Source organism: Physeter macrocephalus, chromosome 14 (assembly GCF_002837175.3).
Source record: "Physeter macrocephalus isolate SW-GA chromosome 14, ASM283717v5, whole genome shotgun sequence".
In the NCBI taxonomy this organism is placed as follows: domain Eukaryota; kingdom Metazoa; phylum Chordata; class Mammalia; order Artiodactyla; family Physeteridae; genus Physeter; species Physeter macrocephalus.
The window spans coordinates 48,718,067-48,734,400 of NC_041227.1; the positions used below are offsets into that span (position 1 = coordinate 48,718,067).

The 16,334-nt window shown below is 47.5% G+C and overlaps 1 protein-coding gene across 1 annotated transcript; it reads left to right on the forward strand.

Moving 5' to 3' along the window:
• Positions 1 to 3,768: 3,768 nt before the first annotated feature.
• Positions 3,769 to 14,117, forward strand: LOC102978416 (serine protease 41-like). The gene is made up of 4 exons (XM_007100139.1): positions 3,769 to 3,842; positions 4,681 to 4,869; positions 13,353 to 13,512; positions 13,899 to 14,117. The coding sequence occupies exons 1-4, from the start codon at positions 3,769 to 3,771 to the stop codon at positions 14,115 to 14,117; spliced, it is 642 nt and encodes a 213-aa protein (XP_007100201.1).
• The last annotated feature ends 2,217 nt before the right edge of the window (positions 14,118 to 16,334 follow it).

Below are 16,334 nucleotides of genomic sequence, written 5' to 3' on the forward strand. Positions count from 1 at the left end.
CCTCCCATACCGGGGCGCGAACCCGGTTCCCCTGCATCGGCAGGCGGACGCGCAACCGCTGCGCCACCAGGGAAGCCCAAGAACTGATCTTGAATATTCTTCCACATCTCTACATTTTTCTCTCATGTAATCTGCCCCTTTTAAACGTTTGCTCTAAGTTCTGACCATGTTTCACTAGTTTAAGTTTGCCGATTCATTTTTTAGTTATGTCCATTTTATTATTCAGCCTGTTGGCTAAAATGTTTTACTTCAGCAATATTTTATTTTTATTCATTTATTTATTTTTTAAAGATTTATTTATTATTTATTTATTTTTGGTCGCATGTGTTCTTAGTTGCGGCACTCGGGATATTTGTTCAGGCATGCGGCCTCCTTGTTGCAGTGCACAGGCTACTGTCTAGTTGTGGTGTGTGGTTTTTCTCTTCTGTAGTTGTGGGGCGCAGGCTCCAGGGCGCATGGGCTCTGCAGTTTGCGGTATGCAGGTTCTCAAGTTGAGGTGCGTGAGCTCAGTAGTTGTGGCATGCAGGCTTAGTTGCCCCGTGGCATGTGGGATCTTAGTTCCCTGAGAAGAGATCAAACCAGCATCCCCTGCATTGCAAGGCGGACTCTACCATTGGACCACCAGGGAAGTCCCAACTTCGGCAATATTTTTTTAAGTAATTTTTATTTATTTATTTATTTTATTTTTGGCTGCGTCGGGTCTTCGTTGCTGCGCGCAGGCTTTCTCTAGTTGCGGCGAGCGGGGGTACTCTTCGTTGCAGTGCGTGGGCTTCTCATTGCAGTGGCTTCTCTTGTTGTGGAACACAGGCTCTAGATGCATGGGCTTCAGTAGTTGTGGCACACGAGCTCTAGAGCGCAGGCTCAGTAGCTGTGGCGCAAGGGCTTAGTTGCTCCGTGGCATGTGAGAGCTTACCAGACCAGGGCTCGAACCCGTGTCCCCAGACAGATTCTTAACCACTGGGCCACCAGGGAAGTCCAATTCAGCAATATTTTAAATTTCCAAACACTCTTTCTTGTTCTCTGATTGGTCTTCTATAGTATAATTCTTATTTAATGCTGATAAACCCCTCTTCAAGCTTTCTGAGGACACCAGTTAGAATTTTCCAAGTTGTCTGCTGTTCCATGTACAGTAAGTCCCCTACATACGAAACTGAACGTTGTGAACTTTCAAAGATTTTAATGTGCATTTGAATGTCCAATCACGTAAGTTAGTTCATGTGTCTGGTGTCCTTTGTCACATGCGTGCATCCTATACAAGTAGTTGTGCTTTTGTGTACTTTAGTGTACAGTACTGTATAGAGTACAGTATCTTTATTTCAAGCCCAGGATGTCCGGAAGTAAGCCTAAAAGCAGCAGTGATGTAGCTAGTACTACTGTACTTTTCAAGGTATTGTATTGTAAAATTAAAAATGTTTTTTTTATGGACTTCCCTGGTGGTCCAATGGCTAAGACTCCATGCTCCCAGTGCAGGGGGCCCAGGTTCGATCCCTGGTCAGGGAAGTAGATCCCACACGCCGCAACTAAGAGTTTGCATGCCGCAACTAAAAGATTCCCGAGTGCCACAACTAAAGACCCCTCATGCCACAACGAAGATCTTGTGTGCTGCAACTAAGACCCAGCGCAGCCAAATAAATAAATATTTTTTTAAGTTTTCTTTATTTTTTGTTTGTTTTTTATGTATTATTTGTGTGAAAGTATTATAAAGCTATTACAGTACAGTACTATATAGCCGATTGTGTTAGGTGGGTACCTGGGCTAACTTTGTTGGACTTATGAACGTGCTCTCAGAACGGAACTTGTTTGTATGTAGGGGACTTACTGTATTATTCCAGTTTTCCTTGGAGTCAGTTCAGTTTACTGAAATAAATCCTTCTGGTGCATGCGCAGATTTTCTGCAAATATTTCTTCATCCTTGGTTGCTGTGCAGTAAAAGGTTAACTGAACAGGCCTAGGATGTTCAAACCCTGCACAATCCAAAGAAAGGACTGGCCCTTGCCCACCTCCTAGGAAATAACCTCTGAGCCCTTGGAATGTCCTGCCTGAAAAGACTGTCTTTGTAGACCTGGGGCCTCGGGCCACTCCGGATAGTTGATGATAACGATGTGATTTATGGCGGGGCCTTGGGTCACAATGGATCAGCTGGACCTCTGGAGGGGCTGCAGTCTGAGAAATAAGGTTGGCCACATGGGCCCTCCATGCCTATGTAATGAAACCCCAGTAAAAACTCTAGACACCAAACTATCAGTGAGCTTCCCTGGTTGGCAAAACTTCACGAATGTTGTCACACGTCATTGCTGGGAAAATTAAGCACTGCCCACCTGACACCCCTGGAAGAGGACAGCTGGAAGACTGCACCTGGTCTCTTCCAGACTCTCCTCTGCACCTTAGGCATTTGCTGATGTTATCTGTATCCATTAACTGTAAGGAACCATAACCAGGAGTACAACAGCTTTTCTGAGTTCTGTGAATCCTCCTAAAAAATCATTGACTCAGAGGGTAGTCCTGTGGACTCCAACTCAGTGGTCTGCTCACATCTATGAGAGAGCCAGTTTGGTGACTTTGGTGCCCTGCAATATTGTGTGCAAGGAAGGGAAGCTACCTGTAGACTCCGTAGAGTTAGGTGAGGCTTGTTGCCAGGCAGCAGGCAGACAGGGAGGCTAAGAGCCCTCTAGATGGTCAAATCAGGCCAGCGTTTATTCTGTGGGTCCTGTAAAGGATCATCACGTTTAACAGTAGATGACACAGTGCGAGACTCCCAATGGGCACTCAGTGAGGACTTGCTAATGTGCTTTCACGGGAGTCCTGGCTGTGGGGCAGGTCCTTGGTCCTTCCTAGCGGAAGGAGTGGGTAGAAAAGAGGGCAGCATGGGGGGCAGCCAGGCCCCCAGGGTCGCAGACAAGAAAGGAATCGTCTGGGTACACTGGCTCCTGGGCCATAACAAGGTACGTAGTTGGGGGACCGAGCCCCAGTAGAAGCTCAAAGCCGGGGCACTGTGACGTCCCAGGTTCCCAAACAGCCCTTGGACCAGAGAGGTCAAGCTGAGGGAAGGGGGCGACCAGGGTTCCCGTGGCTCCCTCTCCCCGAGGGGGCGCCCCAGCCGGGCCTTGGAGCTGGCGGAAGCAGAGGGGGCGCCAGGCGGCGGGAAGAAGAGGCCATGGGCGCGCAGGTCGGGGCGCTGCTGCTCGCGCAACTGTTGGTGCGGGTCGAAATCGCGAGGCAGGTGAGCTGAGGCGGGGGCTGCCGGCGCAGCTAGGGGTGATGGGGGAAGGGTGGGGCGCGTGGAGACCAAGGGGAGCTCACTTTCTCTCCTACCCGCAGCGTTGCGGGATAGGGACCTGTTGCTTCCAGGTAAGGCGTCCAGGGGGCGCGCTTCCCTGCGCAGGGCACCTGAGCCGGAGCGCGAAGGGCGACTCATCTTTTCCTCTCGCCGCCCCAGGTTTCGAGAACTCGTCTCTGCTCGCATGTAACTGATGGGGCCCCCCCCGGGTGTGGGGGAGGGGCGGGCGCCTGTGGACCACGTGGGGCAGGTCCCCAGCGTCCCCTTCTTCCTGGGCGGCAAGACCCCTGGACGCGCGGTTCCCCGGGGCGCCCCTTCCCTTCTCCCACCCGGTGGGTGAGGGTGGACGGGGTGGGCCTGCCTCCCGCAGCTCAGCCTGGTGTCCATCTGTCCATCCCAGGGCCATGTGGCCAACGGACTGTCCCGACACGCATAGTGGGTGGAAAGGACGCAGAGCTTGGGCGCTGGCCGTGGCAGGGCAGCCTGCGCCTATGGGGCTCCCACTACTGCGGAGCAAGCCTGCTCAACCGCCGCTGGTGCTCTCGGCCGCGCACTGCTTCCAAAAGTGAGTCTGGGGGCGGGCGGCCCGCTGACCCCGGGCCCTGGGTCTGCACCAGGACCTGCGCGCATGCCCCACGTGGACACGGCCCTCGCGTGCTCCTGAGTCCCAGTCCCGGCTGCAGCCCGTTACACACCCACGCGAGTCCCCCAGGACGCTCCGGGAGGAAACACTGTGCAGTTTCTACCAGAACGTTCTCCCAGAACATTCCGACGCACATTTGTTTGTCTTGTTCTTTTCTTTCTCGCTTCACTTGTCCCCAAATGGCACCACCAACCTCCACCTTCCTTACCCCACCTCCCAGCGGAGGTGAACCCCCCGCCCCCCGGGGAGGAATGAGCTGAAGTAAGTGCTGGACACAGAGCCTGGCCTGTGGTGACAGTGGCCCCGGAAGCTGTTTTGAGCCCAGCCTGCTGTGGCGCCCGTGCACCTGCTCGTTGCGTTTTGAGAAGGACTCTTGGAGGTGACAGGTGGTTGAGTGACTGGCCAGATGAGCTGGCAGGGGAGGCACCCTCCTGCCAAGCCCCCCAAGTTCCCAGGTGTGGGACTTTGTTTGGGGCTGTCTGGGCTCTCCTCGTTTCTACTCTGGCCTCTTTGGTCAAAGGAAGACCTCCTAATGGTGTCTGGGGTGAGCCCCACAGCAGCCCGGGGGTCTCAGCTCAGGGAGCAGCCCCAGGTGTGCTCAGGTGGCCTACCCTCCCTCTGAGGACCCCTGACGGCTTTCTCCTCCCCTGCCAGCAACAGAGATCCCTATGAATGGTCGGTCCAGTTTGGCAAGCCATCTGTCACACCACCCATTTGCAGCCTGCGGGCCTACCTCCGTCGTTACAGGGTGTTGTTACAGGGTGAAGAGTATTATTATATACCCCAAATCCAGGAAGTATTCTCAGGACGACATCTGCCTGCTGAAGCTGCCCTCCTCAGTCACCTTCAATAAGCACATTCAGCCCGTCTGTGTCCTGTCCTCCTCCTCTGAGTTTAAGAACCGGGATGACTGTTGGGTGACTGGCTGGGGGGACATCCATGAGAAAAAGCATGAGGTGGGGGACAGACGGGTGGGGAAGGGGAGTGTTATTCACCACTCCCTGTGCCAGCCACACCAGCTGCAGTGGCCCCCACCTTGGTCTGTGTGCCACCGTGCTTTGGCTTTGGCCCGCTGAGCAATCTCTCCTCACCTCCTTTCCACACCCTGCCCCCCTGTAGAGCAGGGCTTTCTGTACCCACACTCAACTCCCCCTCCCTTCCCTAGACTGTGAGCCAGAAACCAGAGAGGGAGGTACCCCCACCGGCCCAGGCCACACCCCCAGCCTGCGGGGGTGTGCGAGGTTTGGGGGTGGACTTGTCAGAAAGGCATCAGGGATTGTTTGGTTTTTTTGTTTGTTGTGGGGGTTTTTTGCGGTAAGCGGGCCTCACTGTTGTGGCCTCTCCCGTTGCGGAGCACGGGCTCCGGACGCGCAGGCTCAGCGGCCATGGTCCCGTGGCGGAGCACGGGCTCCGGACGCGCAGGCTCAGCGGCCATGGCTCACGGGCCCAGCTGCTCCGCGGCATGTGTGATCCTCCCGGACCGGGGCACGAACCCGTGTCCCCTGCATCGGCAGGCGGACTCTCAACCACTGCGCCACCAGGGAAGCCCCTTTGGGGATTTTTTGAAGTATAATTCACAAACCATAAAATTCATCCTTTTAAAGTATACAATTCAGGGACTTCCCTGGTAGTCCAGTGGTTAAGACTCTGGGCTTCCACTGCAGGGGGTGTGGGTTCGAACTCTGGTTGGGGAACTAAGATCCCACAACCCGTGTGGTGCAGCCAAAAAAAAAAAAGGCATACAATTCAGATGTTTTTTTTTTTTTAGTATATTCACGGAGTGGTTCTAGCATCACCACTGTCTTATTACAGAACATTTTCATCATCTCAAAATGAAATCCCATGCTTATTAGCCATTACTCCTAATTCCCCGTTGTTCTAGGGCCATAGCCCTTGGCAGCCACTAATCTGCTTTCTGTCTCTATGGATTTACCTACTCTGGACGCTTCATATGAATGCAGTTATACACTACGTGCTAGCTTCTCTCACTAAGCATAATATTTTCAATGTTCATTCATGTTTTAGTGTGTGTCAGTACTTCACTCCTTCTTTCTTTTTGAGGTTTAATTCATATAACATTAACCATTTTAAAGTATATAATTCAATGGCATTTAGAACATTCACAGTGCATAACCATCAACTCTATCAAGTTCCAAAACATTTTCATCACGCCCAGAGGAAATCCCATAACCATTAAGCAGTCACTCCCCATTACCCCCTCCCTCCAGCCCTTAGCAACCACTAACCAACTTTTTGTCTCTATGGATTTACCTACTCTGGACATTTCATATAATTTAATTTTTTTTTTTTATTTTATTTTTTTTTTGTGGTACGCGGGCCTCTCACTGCTGTGGCCTCTCCTGTTGCGGAGCACAGGCTCCGGACGCACAGGATCAGCGGCCATGACTCACGGGCCCAGCCGCTCCGCGGCATGTGGGATCTTCCCGGACCGGGGCACGAACCCGTGTCCCCTGCATCGGCAGGCGGACTCCCAACCACTGCGCCACCAGGGAAGCCCTGGACATTTCATATAAATGGAATCATACACTGTGTCACCTTTCATGTTTGGCTTCTTTCACTTAGCATAATGTTTTCAAGATTCATCCATATTATAGTATGTATCAAAACTTCATTCTCTTTTATGGCTGAATAATATTCCATTGCATGGATGCACAATTTGTTTATCCATTCCTCCATTGATGACATTTGTGTTGTTTCCATCTTTTGGGTATTTGTATTAGCATACAAATTTGTGCTTGAATACCTCTTTTCAATTATTTTGTGAATGTATTTAGGAGTGCAATCCTGGATCACATGGTCATTCTATGTTTAACTTCTTGAGGAGCTGACAGTGTTCCATAGCAGCTGCTCCATTTTACATTCCTATCAACAATGAGGGTTATAATTTCTCTCCATTCTCCTCACTAAAAACCTTGTTATTTTCCAGGTTTTTGTTTGTTTTGTTTTGTTTTGTTTTGGCCATCCTAGTGGGTGTGAAGTGGTATTTCACTGTGGTTTTGATTTGCATTTCTCTAATGACTAGTGATGTTGAGCAACTTTTCATGTGCTGGTTGGCCATTTGTATATCTTCCTTGGAGTAATGGCTATTTAAGTCCCTTAACTTTTTTTTTTTTTGGTCACACCACGTGGCTTGTGGAATCTTAGTTCCCCAGCCAGGGATTGAACCTGGGCCCTCAGCAGTGAGAGCACAGAGTCCTAACCACTGGACCTCCAGGGAATTCCCAACCCCATTTTATTTATTTATTTATTTGTTTGTTTGTTTTTAAATAAATTTATTTATTTTACTTTTGGCTGCGTTTGGTCTTCGTTGCTGCACGCGGGCTTTTCTCTGGTTGCAGCGAGCTGGGGCTACCCTTTGTGTGCGCAGGCTTCTCATTGTGGTGGCTTCTCTTGTTGGGAGCACGGGCTCTAGGTGCGCGGGCTTCAGTAGTTGTGGCACACGGGCTCAGTAGTTGTGGCTCGCAGGCTCTAGAGCACAGGCTCGGTAGTTGTGGCACATGGGCTTAGATGCTCTGCGGCTTGTGGGATCTTCCTGGATCAGGGCTCAAACCCATATCTCCTGCACTGGCAGGCAGATTCTTAAACACTGCGTCACCAGGGAAGACCCCCCCCCCATCCCATTTTTAAACTGAGTTGTCTTTGTTGTGACGTTGTAATCATTTTTATATATTCTGGATACTAGACCCTTTTTAGATATATGATTTGCAAATATTTTTTCCTATTCTGTGGGGTTTTTTTTTCCTTTTTTCTTCTTTTTTTTTTTTAAACTGGTTCCTGGGTCTCACTCCATGGATTTAATTGGTCTGGGATGTGGCACAGACATTGGGATATTTTAAAGCGTCCGAGGTGATTCTAATATGTAGCTAAGGGTAAGACCAGCTGGCCTAATGGGGTTCATGATGCTTAGAGAGCCAAGTGATGCCAGGAAAGAGGCAATAATATCCAGGAAAAGGACAAAGAGCTAAAGGTTTCAAAGTTGAAATGAAGACCTACCTGAAGTTCTGCAGAACAGATAGGCTTTAGTGTCAGAAAGTTGTGTTTTGAATCCTCTTACTTAACTCTTCAGTTTCTTCGAAAGAGGCATCATAGCTCCTTCCTTCCAGGTTGTTCCATGTTGTCAGTCCCTGGTGTTGATGGGGGAAGAGCACTTCAGATGCAGGGCTGAGCCAAGACCCGTGGACCACATCTCTTTTCACTTTCATGATAGTATCTATTGATGCACAGAATATTTTAATTTTGATGAAGTTCAGATTATTTTTTCTCTGGCGCTTTTGCTTTTGGTGTCATGTCTAAGAAATCATTGCCAAATTCGAGGTCATGAAGATTTACCCTCACGTTTTCTTGAAGAGTTTTATAGTTTTAGCTGTTATATGTATATCTTTGATTAATTTTGAGTTGATCTTTGTTTATGGTGCGAAGTAGTGGGTCCAACTTCATTTTTTGCATTTGGATATCTAGTTGTCCCAGCACCATTTGTTAAAAAGACTATTCTCTACTCCACTGAATTATCTTGGCACCCTTGTCAAAAATCAGTTGACCCAAGAAGAATGGGTTTATTTTCTAGACTCACAATTCTATTCCGTTTGTCTGTATGTTTATTCATTTGCCAGGACCCCATTGTTTGATTCCTGTAGCTTCCAAGTATGTTTTGAAATTGGGAAGTGTGTATTCTCCAACTTTGTTTACTTTTTCAAATATTGGTTTTGTTATTTGGGGTCTCTTGGTAGTCCCTCTAAATATTAGGATGAGCTTGTCAATTTCCACTAAAAAGGCCATTGGAATTTGGATAGGGATTGCATTGAATCTGTGGATTGCTTTGGGGGAGTATTGTCATCTAAATAATATTAAGTCTCCAGTCCATAAACAGAAGATACGTTTCCATTTATTTATGCCTTCTTTAATTTCTTTCAGCAATGTTTTTTAGTTTTTTGTGTACAAGTCCTCAATTAAATCTAACTATTTTATTCTTTTTGATGCTATTGTAAAATGAAATTTCTTTTCTAATATCCTTTTGAAATTGTTCATTGGTAGTGTATAGAAATATAATTGACTTTTGTGTCTTGATTTTAGATCCTGCAAATTTGCTGAATTCATTTATTAATTCTAGTCCTTCTTTGTGTACTCTTCATTATTTTCTATATATAAGATCATGTCACCTGTGAATAGACATAGTTTTACTTCTTCCTTTCCAACTTGGATGTGTTTTATTTCCTTTTCTTGCCTAATTGCTCTGACTAGAACTTCCAGTAAAATGTTAGATAGAAGAGGCAAAAAACTGGCATCATTGTCTTTTTCCTGATCTTAGGGGGAAAGCTTTCAGTCTTTCACAATTCTGTAGCTGTGGGTTTTTCACATATGATCTCTATCATGTTAAGGAAGTTCTCTCTATCCTTAGTTTATTGAGTGTTTTTATAATGAAAGTGTTGGATTTTCCTGCATCAATTAGGATAACCATGTGGGGTTTTTTTTCCTTCATTCTATTACTGTAGTCTGTAGTATGTTACATTGATTGATTTTCGTATGTTGAACCCACCTTGCACTCTGGATAAATCTCGCTCAGTCGTGGCGTAGAATTCTTTTAGTATGCTGCTAGATTCAGTTTGCTGGTATTTTGTTGAGGATTTTTCCATATATGTTGGTCTGTAGTTTCTTTTTTTCTTTTTTCTTTTTTTTTTGTGGTACGCGGGCCTCTCACTGTTGTGGCCTCTCCCGTTGCGGAGCACAGGCTCCGGACGCGCCGGCTCAACGGCCATGGCTCACGGGCCCAGCCGCTCCGCGGCATGTGGGATCTTCCCGGACCGGGGCACAAACCCGTGTCCCCTGCATCGGCAGGCAGACTCTCAACCACTGCGCCACCACGGAAGCCCTGTAGTTTCTTTCTGTGTGTGATAACTTGCTTGGGCTTTGGTGTCACAGTAATGCCAGTCTCATGGAATGAGTTAGGAAGTGTTCCTTCCTCTTCTGTTTTTTGGAAGAAGGATTGATGTTAATTTCTTCCTATGTTTGATAGAAGTCACCATTTAAGCCATCTGGCCCAAGGCTTTTCTTCACTGGGAGGTTTCTGACTAGTGACTAAATCTTTTTACTTGTTATGTGTCTGTTTAGATTTTCTATTTCTTCTTGAGTCTGTTTTAGTATTTTGTGTGTTCCTAGGAATTTGTCCATTTCCTCTAGGTTATCTAATTTGTTGGAATACAATTGTTCATAGTATTCACTTATAGTCCTTAATTTTTCTTTAAGGTCAGTAATAATGTCCCCACTTTCATTGTCAATTTTGTTGATCTTTCAAAGAACCAACTTTTGGTTTTGTTGATTTTTGCTATTGTTTTTCTGTTCCCTAGTTTGATTTTTTTCCATTCCTCTCTTTATTATTTCCTTCCTTCTTCTACCTTTGGGTTTAATTTGCTCTTTTATTTCTAGTTCCTTAAGTTAGATTGTTGATTTGAGATTTTTCTCCTTTATTAACATAGGCATTTCCAGCTATAAGTTTCCTTGTGAGAATTGCTTTTGCTGCATCCCATAAGTTTTGGTATGTTGTGTTTTTATTTCCATTCATCTCAAAGTACTTTCTAATTTTCCTTGTGATTTCTTCTTTGACCCATTGGTTAGGAGTATGTTGTTTAATTTCCACATATTTGTGAATTTTTCAGTTTTCCTTCTGTTATTGATTTCTAGCCTCAATCCACTGTTTTCTATGATGTCAATCTTTTCTAATTTATTGCAACTTATTTTGTGGCCTGACATGTCATCTATCTTGGAGAATGTTTTGCATCCACTTGAAAGGAATGTGTATTCTGCTCTTGTTTGGTTGGATTGTTCTGTATATGTCTTTTAGGTCTAGCTGCTTTATAATGCTGTTCAAGTCCTCTGTTATCATACTGATCTTCTCTCTGGTTGTTCTAGCCATTAATAAAAGTGGGGCATTGAAGTCTCCAACTGTTCTTGTAGAACTGTCTATTTCTCCCACCAGTTACATCAATTTTGCTTCATGTATTTTGGGGCTCAGTTGTTAGATGTGTAGATATTTATAATTATTATATCTTGAGGACTTGCCACTTTTATCAATATATAATGTCCTTCTTTGACTCTTTTTAAAAATATTTATTTATTTATTATTTATTTATTTTGGCTGTGCTGGGTCTTAGTTGCGGCATGCAGGATCTTCATTGTGGCATGTGGGATACTTAGTTGCGGCATGTGGGATTTCTTAGTTGCGGCATGCAGACTTCTTAGTTGTGACATGCAGACTTAAGTTACAGCATGCATGTGGGATCTAGTTCCCTGACCAGGGATCAAACCCAGGCCCCCTGCATTGGGAGCACAGAGTTTTACCTGCTAGACCACCAGGGAAGTCCCCCTTCTTGGACTCTTGTAACATGTTTTGACTGAAAATCCATTTTGTCTGACATTAGTATAGCAACCTCAGCTCTTTTTGGTTACTATTTGCATGAAATCTCTTTTTCCAACCTTTCACTTTAAACCTATATTTACCTTTGGATCTAAAATTATTGTTGGGCTTCCTTGGTGGCGCAGTGGTTAAGAATCTGCCTGCCAATGCACGGGACACAGGTTTGAGCCCTGGTCTGGGAAGATCCCACATGCCGTGGAGCAACTAAGCCCATGAGCCGTAAGTACTGAGCCTGTGCTCTAGAGCCCGCTAGCCAGAACTACTGAGCCTGCATTCTAGATCCCACGAGCCACAACTGCTGAGCCCGTGTGCCACAACTACTGAAGACCGTGCACCTAGAGCCTGTGCTCCGCAGCAAGAGAAACCACCGCAATGAGAAGCCTGTGCACCTCAACATAGTGGCCCCTGCTCGCCACAACTAGAGAAAGCTTGCATGCAACAACGAAGACCCAACGCAGCCAAAAATAATAAATAAATAAATTTTTAAAAATAAAAAAAATTTTAAATAATAAAATTATTGTCTTGTAGACAGGATATAGTTGGATCTCTTTTTAATCCATTCTGCCAATCTCTGCCTTTTAATTGGAGTGTTTAGTACAGTTACATTAAAATTAATTTCTGATAGGGAAGGATTTACTTCTACCATTATTCAATTTGTTTTCTATATTTTGTCAGATGTAGAAGATATAGATATCTTATATCTATATCATATCTATATCTATACCTATGTCTTATATCTTTTTTGTTCCTTATTTCCTCCTTTTTGTGTTTAATTGATTTTTATTAGTGTACTGTATCAATTTCCTTATTTCCTGTTCTGTTTATTTTTTAGTTATTTTCTCAGCAGTTTCCCTGGAGATTACCATTAATAACTTAAACTTATAACAGTCTATTTTGAATTAATATCAACTTAGGTTCAATAGCATACAAAAGTTCTGTTCCTATACAACTCTATTCTTCTCAAGTTGTTATTGTCACAGTTTACATCTTTATATATTGTGTAACCATATCTTTATATATTGTGTAACCAATCTCTGTGTAACACAGATTTACAATTATTGTCTTTTAAATTGCATTTGTCTTTTAAATTGTATAGCAAAAAAGGTATGAACCAAAACTATAATAACACTGGCTTGTATGTTTACCTGTGTAGTTACGTTTACCAGTGTTCTCTATTTCTTCCTATGGGTTTAAGTTACTGGCTACTGCCCTTTCATTTCATCCTGAAGGGCTCCCTTTTCCATTTCTTGTAGGGCAGGCCTACTAATGATGAACACTCTCAGCATTTGCTTATCTGGGAATATCTTAATCTCGCCTTCATTTTTTTTGAAGGATAGTTTTGCCTGATATAGAATTCTTGGTTGACTGTTTTAGCCTCTTAGCACTTTACATATGTCATTGCACTGCCTTTTGGCCTCCAGGGTGTCTGAAAAGAATGTGGCTGTCAATCTTGTTGAAGATCCCTTATACTTGATGTGTAGCTTCTCTCTCGCTGTTTACAAGATTCTCCCTTTGTCTTTGCGTTTTGATATTTTGATGAAAATGTATCTCAGTGTGGATCTCCTTGTGTTTATCCTACTTGGAATTTGTTCACCTTCTTGAATGTGTAGATTCATATCTTTCATCAAATTTGGGAAAACTTCAGCCTGGATCCTGCAGCTATACTAATTATAAACAAGCTCAGTTGCATCAGCCCCTCCTCCTGTGTATGCTTCAGCCATGGTCTCTCCCCACTGGTTCAGGCAGGGCCTGTCATCTGCAGGCTACAGAGAGGGAAACCAAGGCTCAGGGAGGAGCTGTGACAGCCTGTCCATCCATTGGGTCCTTCTGTGATATTGTTCATCACCCACCACATGCTGGGTGCTGGACTAGAGCAGAGGAATCAAGGGCAATGTCCCAGGTACTGTGGGTACCCCAGGAAGTCCACTCCCCTTCATACCCCTTTTCCCCAGATGGCAGAAGAGAGGCTAAGGTTGTCTTTCTCTCTCCCACCCTCAACCCCTGACAGATCTGCCACCTCCCTACAATCTTCAGGAAGTGCAAGTCTCCATCATAAACAAATCCAGGTGTTCCTACCTGTTCCATCAGCCTGATTACTGCAGTCACAGCAGTAATAATATGATTTGTGCTGGCTCTGAGGATGGCAACACTGACACCTGCAAAGTGAGTACCCCTGCCCCAATAAGGGCCATACTGAAACTGAGTACCACCCCTCCCAATCTTGGGCCTGAGAGCAACCACCTTGACCCCTACCAATCCACCCTTAGAGTTTATTCATGAGAAAATCATTGTAGACCTCATTTATCCAGCCTATAAAACAAGCTTCCCGTTTTACATTAATTGTACCTCCTTTGATCCTTATGTGAAATTGAGTGGATAGACTATTGCCCCCCTTTGCAGATGCAGAAACTGAAGTTTGTTTGCTTCCAGGGGGAGGAGTGGGATTTGCACCCAGTCTGCCCAGCTCCACAGCCCCTCCTGCTCTACCAGCCTCTCCACTGGCCCCTCCTGCCCTACCCCAGATCTTGCTCACTCACACTGCTTCCCAGGGTGACCCCGGCGGACCCTTGGTCTGTGAAAAGAATGGGCTGTGGATTTGGATTGGAATTGTGAGCTGGGGAGTGGGCTGTGGGAGGCGCAACCAGGCCAGCATCTACACTAATGTCAGTAGTTACTTCAACTGGATCCAGATGCTGGTGGGCCGCAGCACACCCAGGCCAGACCCCTCTCAGTTGCTGCTGCCCCTCGCTCTGCTCTGGGCTCCCTGACTCCTGCCGCTGGCCTGTGCACACCTAAGCCCATGAGGGTGCAGTAGTTACTGCAGCTCCAGGCACATTTGCCAAGGGCTGGGGGCACGCCAGTGGCAGGACTGCCTGCTGGACCAGGCCCAGTCCCCTTCTGTCCCCTTTGCTAATAAACGTGTGCATGTTCACGTTGATGCCTTGCACCACGTTCTATGGCCCTGGGTGGATTCCTGGACACCCTCACAGTTACCGCGTCCCATCCACCCTAAGACCACTCCTTAACTCCTAAACCATCGTCACCCATCTGTGCTATACAGGTTTTGGTTGCAAACAACAGAACTTTCTCAGGTTAGTTCAATCAGAAAGATAATTTACAGGGATTTCCCTGGTGGTCCGGTGGTTAAGACTCTGTGCTCCCAATGTACGGGCCCGGGTTCAATCCCTGGTCAGGGAACTAGAACACTCATGCCGCAACTAAAGATATCCTGCAACAAAGATCCCGTGTGCTGCAACTAAGACCCGGTGCAGCCAAATAAATAAATAAATAATTTTTAAAAAGAAAGATAATTTACAGGTGGACATAAGTAGCAACAGGGTCCCTGGGGGCTAGGAAGGCTGGAGTGGGGTGCAGTGGAGGAAATGCCCCAAGACACCCCCAACGCTCATGCCGTGTTCCCCACCACACAGATGCCAGATGCTCCTAGTCTCACCACGGTCCCCCAAAGGCTGACCCGGGACCAGGACAAGGGTGCTGGTAATTTATTTGGGAGGCGATACCAAGAAGCCCCAGTGAAGAGTGGGGAAACTGAGGCAGGAGAGATGAGAGCCAATGACGTTTGCCCAGATGAGGAGGTTACCCTTGTGGGAAGCTGAGGTGCTCTCTGGCCAGGATCCCCTGAGAAATCACGGGGACACACCTCAGCATCACCCGTGGGGGACAAGGACCTGGCATGGCCCCTTCTCTCCTGACTCCCCGTGGTTGAGGCTTGTCCTGGGGGTGTGGGGGCTCCAAGCTCCATAGGTGGCCTGGGTGGAGGGGCAGCAGTAAGCGTGTCGCCCCCCACCCCCAACGCTGGGGTCCCAGATCCCAGCCTCAGCATGGCCAAGGGACCAGGCCAGCAGGGCCGACTTGGGCTGCTTGGAACTGCTCGGGCAGATCTGCGTTTTCATGAGATCCAGAGGTGCTGTGAGAGCAGAAGGTATGAGAAGCTCTGGTTGATTGAGAGCTGGTCTCTGTGAAGAGGCAGGTGGAGGAGTCTTGGGAGGGTGCCCTCCTCGCCTCTGCCCACCCGGACAGCCACACAGGCTGTAGGACATCACGCTCAGGCTTCATGCCCCTCGGCAGCCCTGCAAGGCTGGAGCTTCTCTTCTGCCTCGTCACAATGAGGAAACTGAGGCCCAGAAAGGTGACAGAACCATTCAAGTCACTCAGCTCACAAGGGCCTGTGTCCACCTCTCACTGCATGGCCTGACTCAGAGGGGCCAGCAGGTACCAGGCAGGTGGGGTCTCCCAGGTCTCCTGTAAGACTCACCTGCATTGAGATTTCCACTCCCCCCATCTGCCCTCCCCAACAGCCAAAACCTGAGAGTGCCCCCACTCACCTCCCCCGAAGGCCCTCTGAGTTGACCCCAAGCAGAACACTCACTGCCCTGGTGTCCCATGTGTTACTGGAGGACAGTGTGATTTAATGCCTATTAAGTGCTTGGCCCCAGACCGGCCACACTGCAACACTGCCCTGCAGGCCTGCCTGGACATTGCCCCTCCTCCAGCGCAGGCAGAGTAGCCTCTGGTGGCCCAGTGCCCATGTGACAGACTCATCCACAGAAATACCTTCAAGCCCACCCAGGCGCATGTCCACCCATAGGGTCCTGTTCAGGGCCACCTACCCAGAGGCTCAAGAGGACTCCAGCCAGGTGCCACAGCATGCCCCTCCCCCTGGCCTGGCTCACCCCACACCTTTGTCCCCCTTCAGGCTGCTTTGGATGACCCCTGGTTGTTGGGTCAGCATGGTGTGGGGTCTGGCTGTGGCTGTCTCAAAGGGCCCAGCTTCTGCTGGGACATCAGTGAGCATACCACCTGGATCCTGGAAAGGCCACGCCCTCCCACCTCCTCCTGCTGCCAGGTCTACAGGGTGCCCCTGGGGTCTGGCCAAGGGCAGGGCTGGGCACTCGTCAGAGATGAGTCCTGTGCTGCAGATGGTGGGCTGGGCACTGCCATACTGAAACACACTGGCAGGGCAG

Excerpts from the sequence above, each read along its gene's own strand:
- LOC102978416 (XM_007100139.1), top strand. The coding sequence starts at position 3,769 with ATGGGGCTCCCACTACTGCGGAGCAAGCCTGCTCAACCGCCGCTGGTG. Across the intron at positions 3,843-4,680 it reads GCCGCGCACTGCTTCCAAAA|GGTGAAGAGTATTATTATAT; the intron begins GTGAGTCTGGGG and ends GTGTTGTTACAG. Across the intron at positions 4,870-13,352 it reads GGGGACATCCATGAGAAAAA|GACAGATCTGCCACCTCCCT; the intron begins GCATGAGGTGGG and ends CCCTCAACCCCT.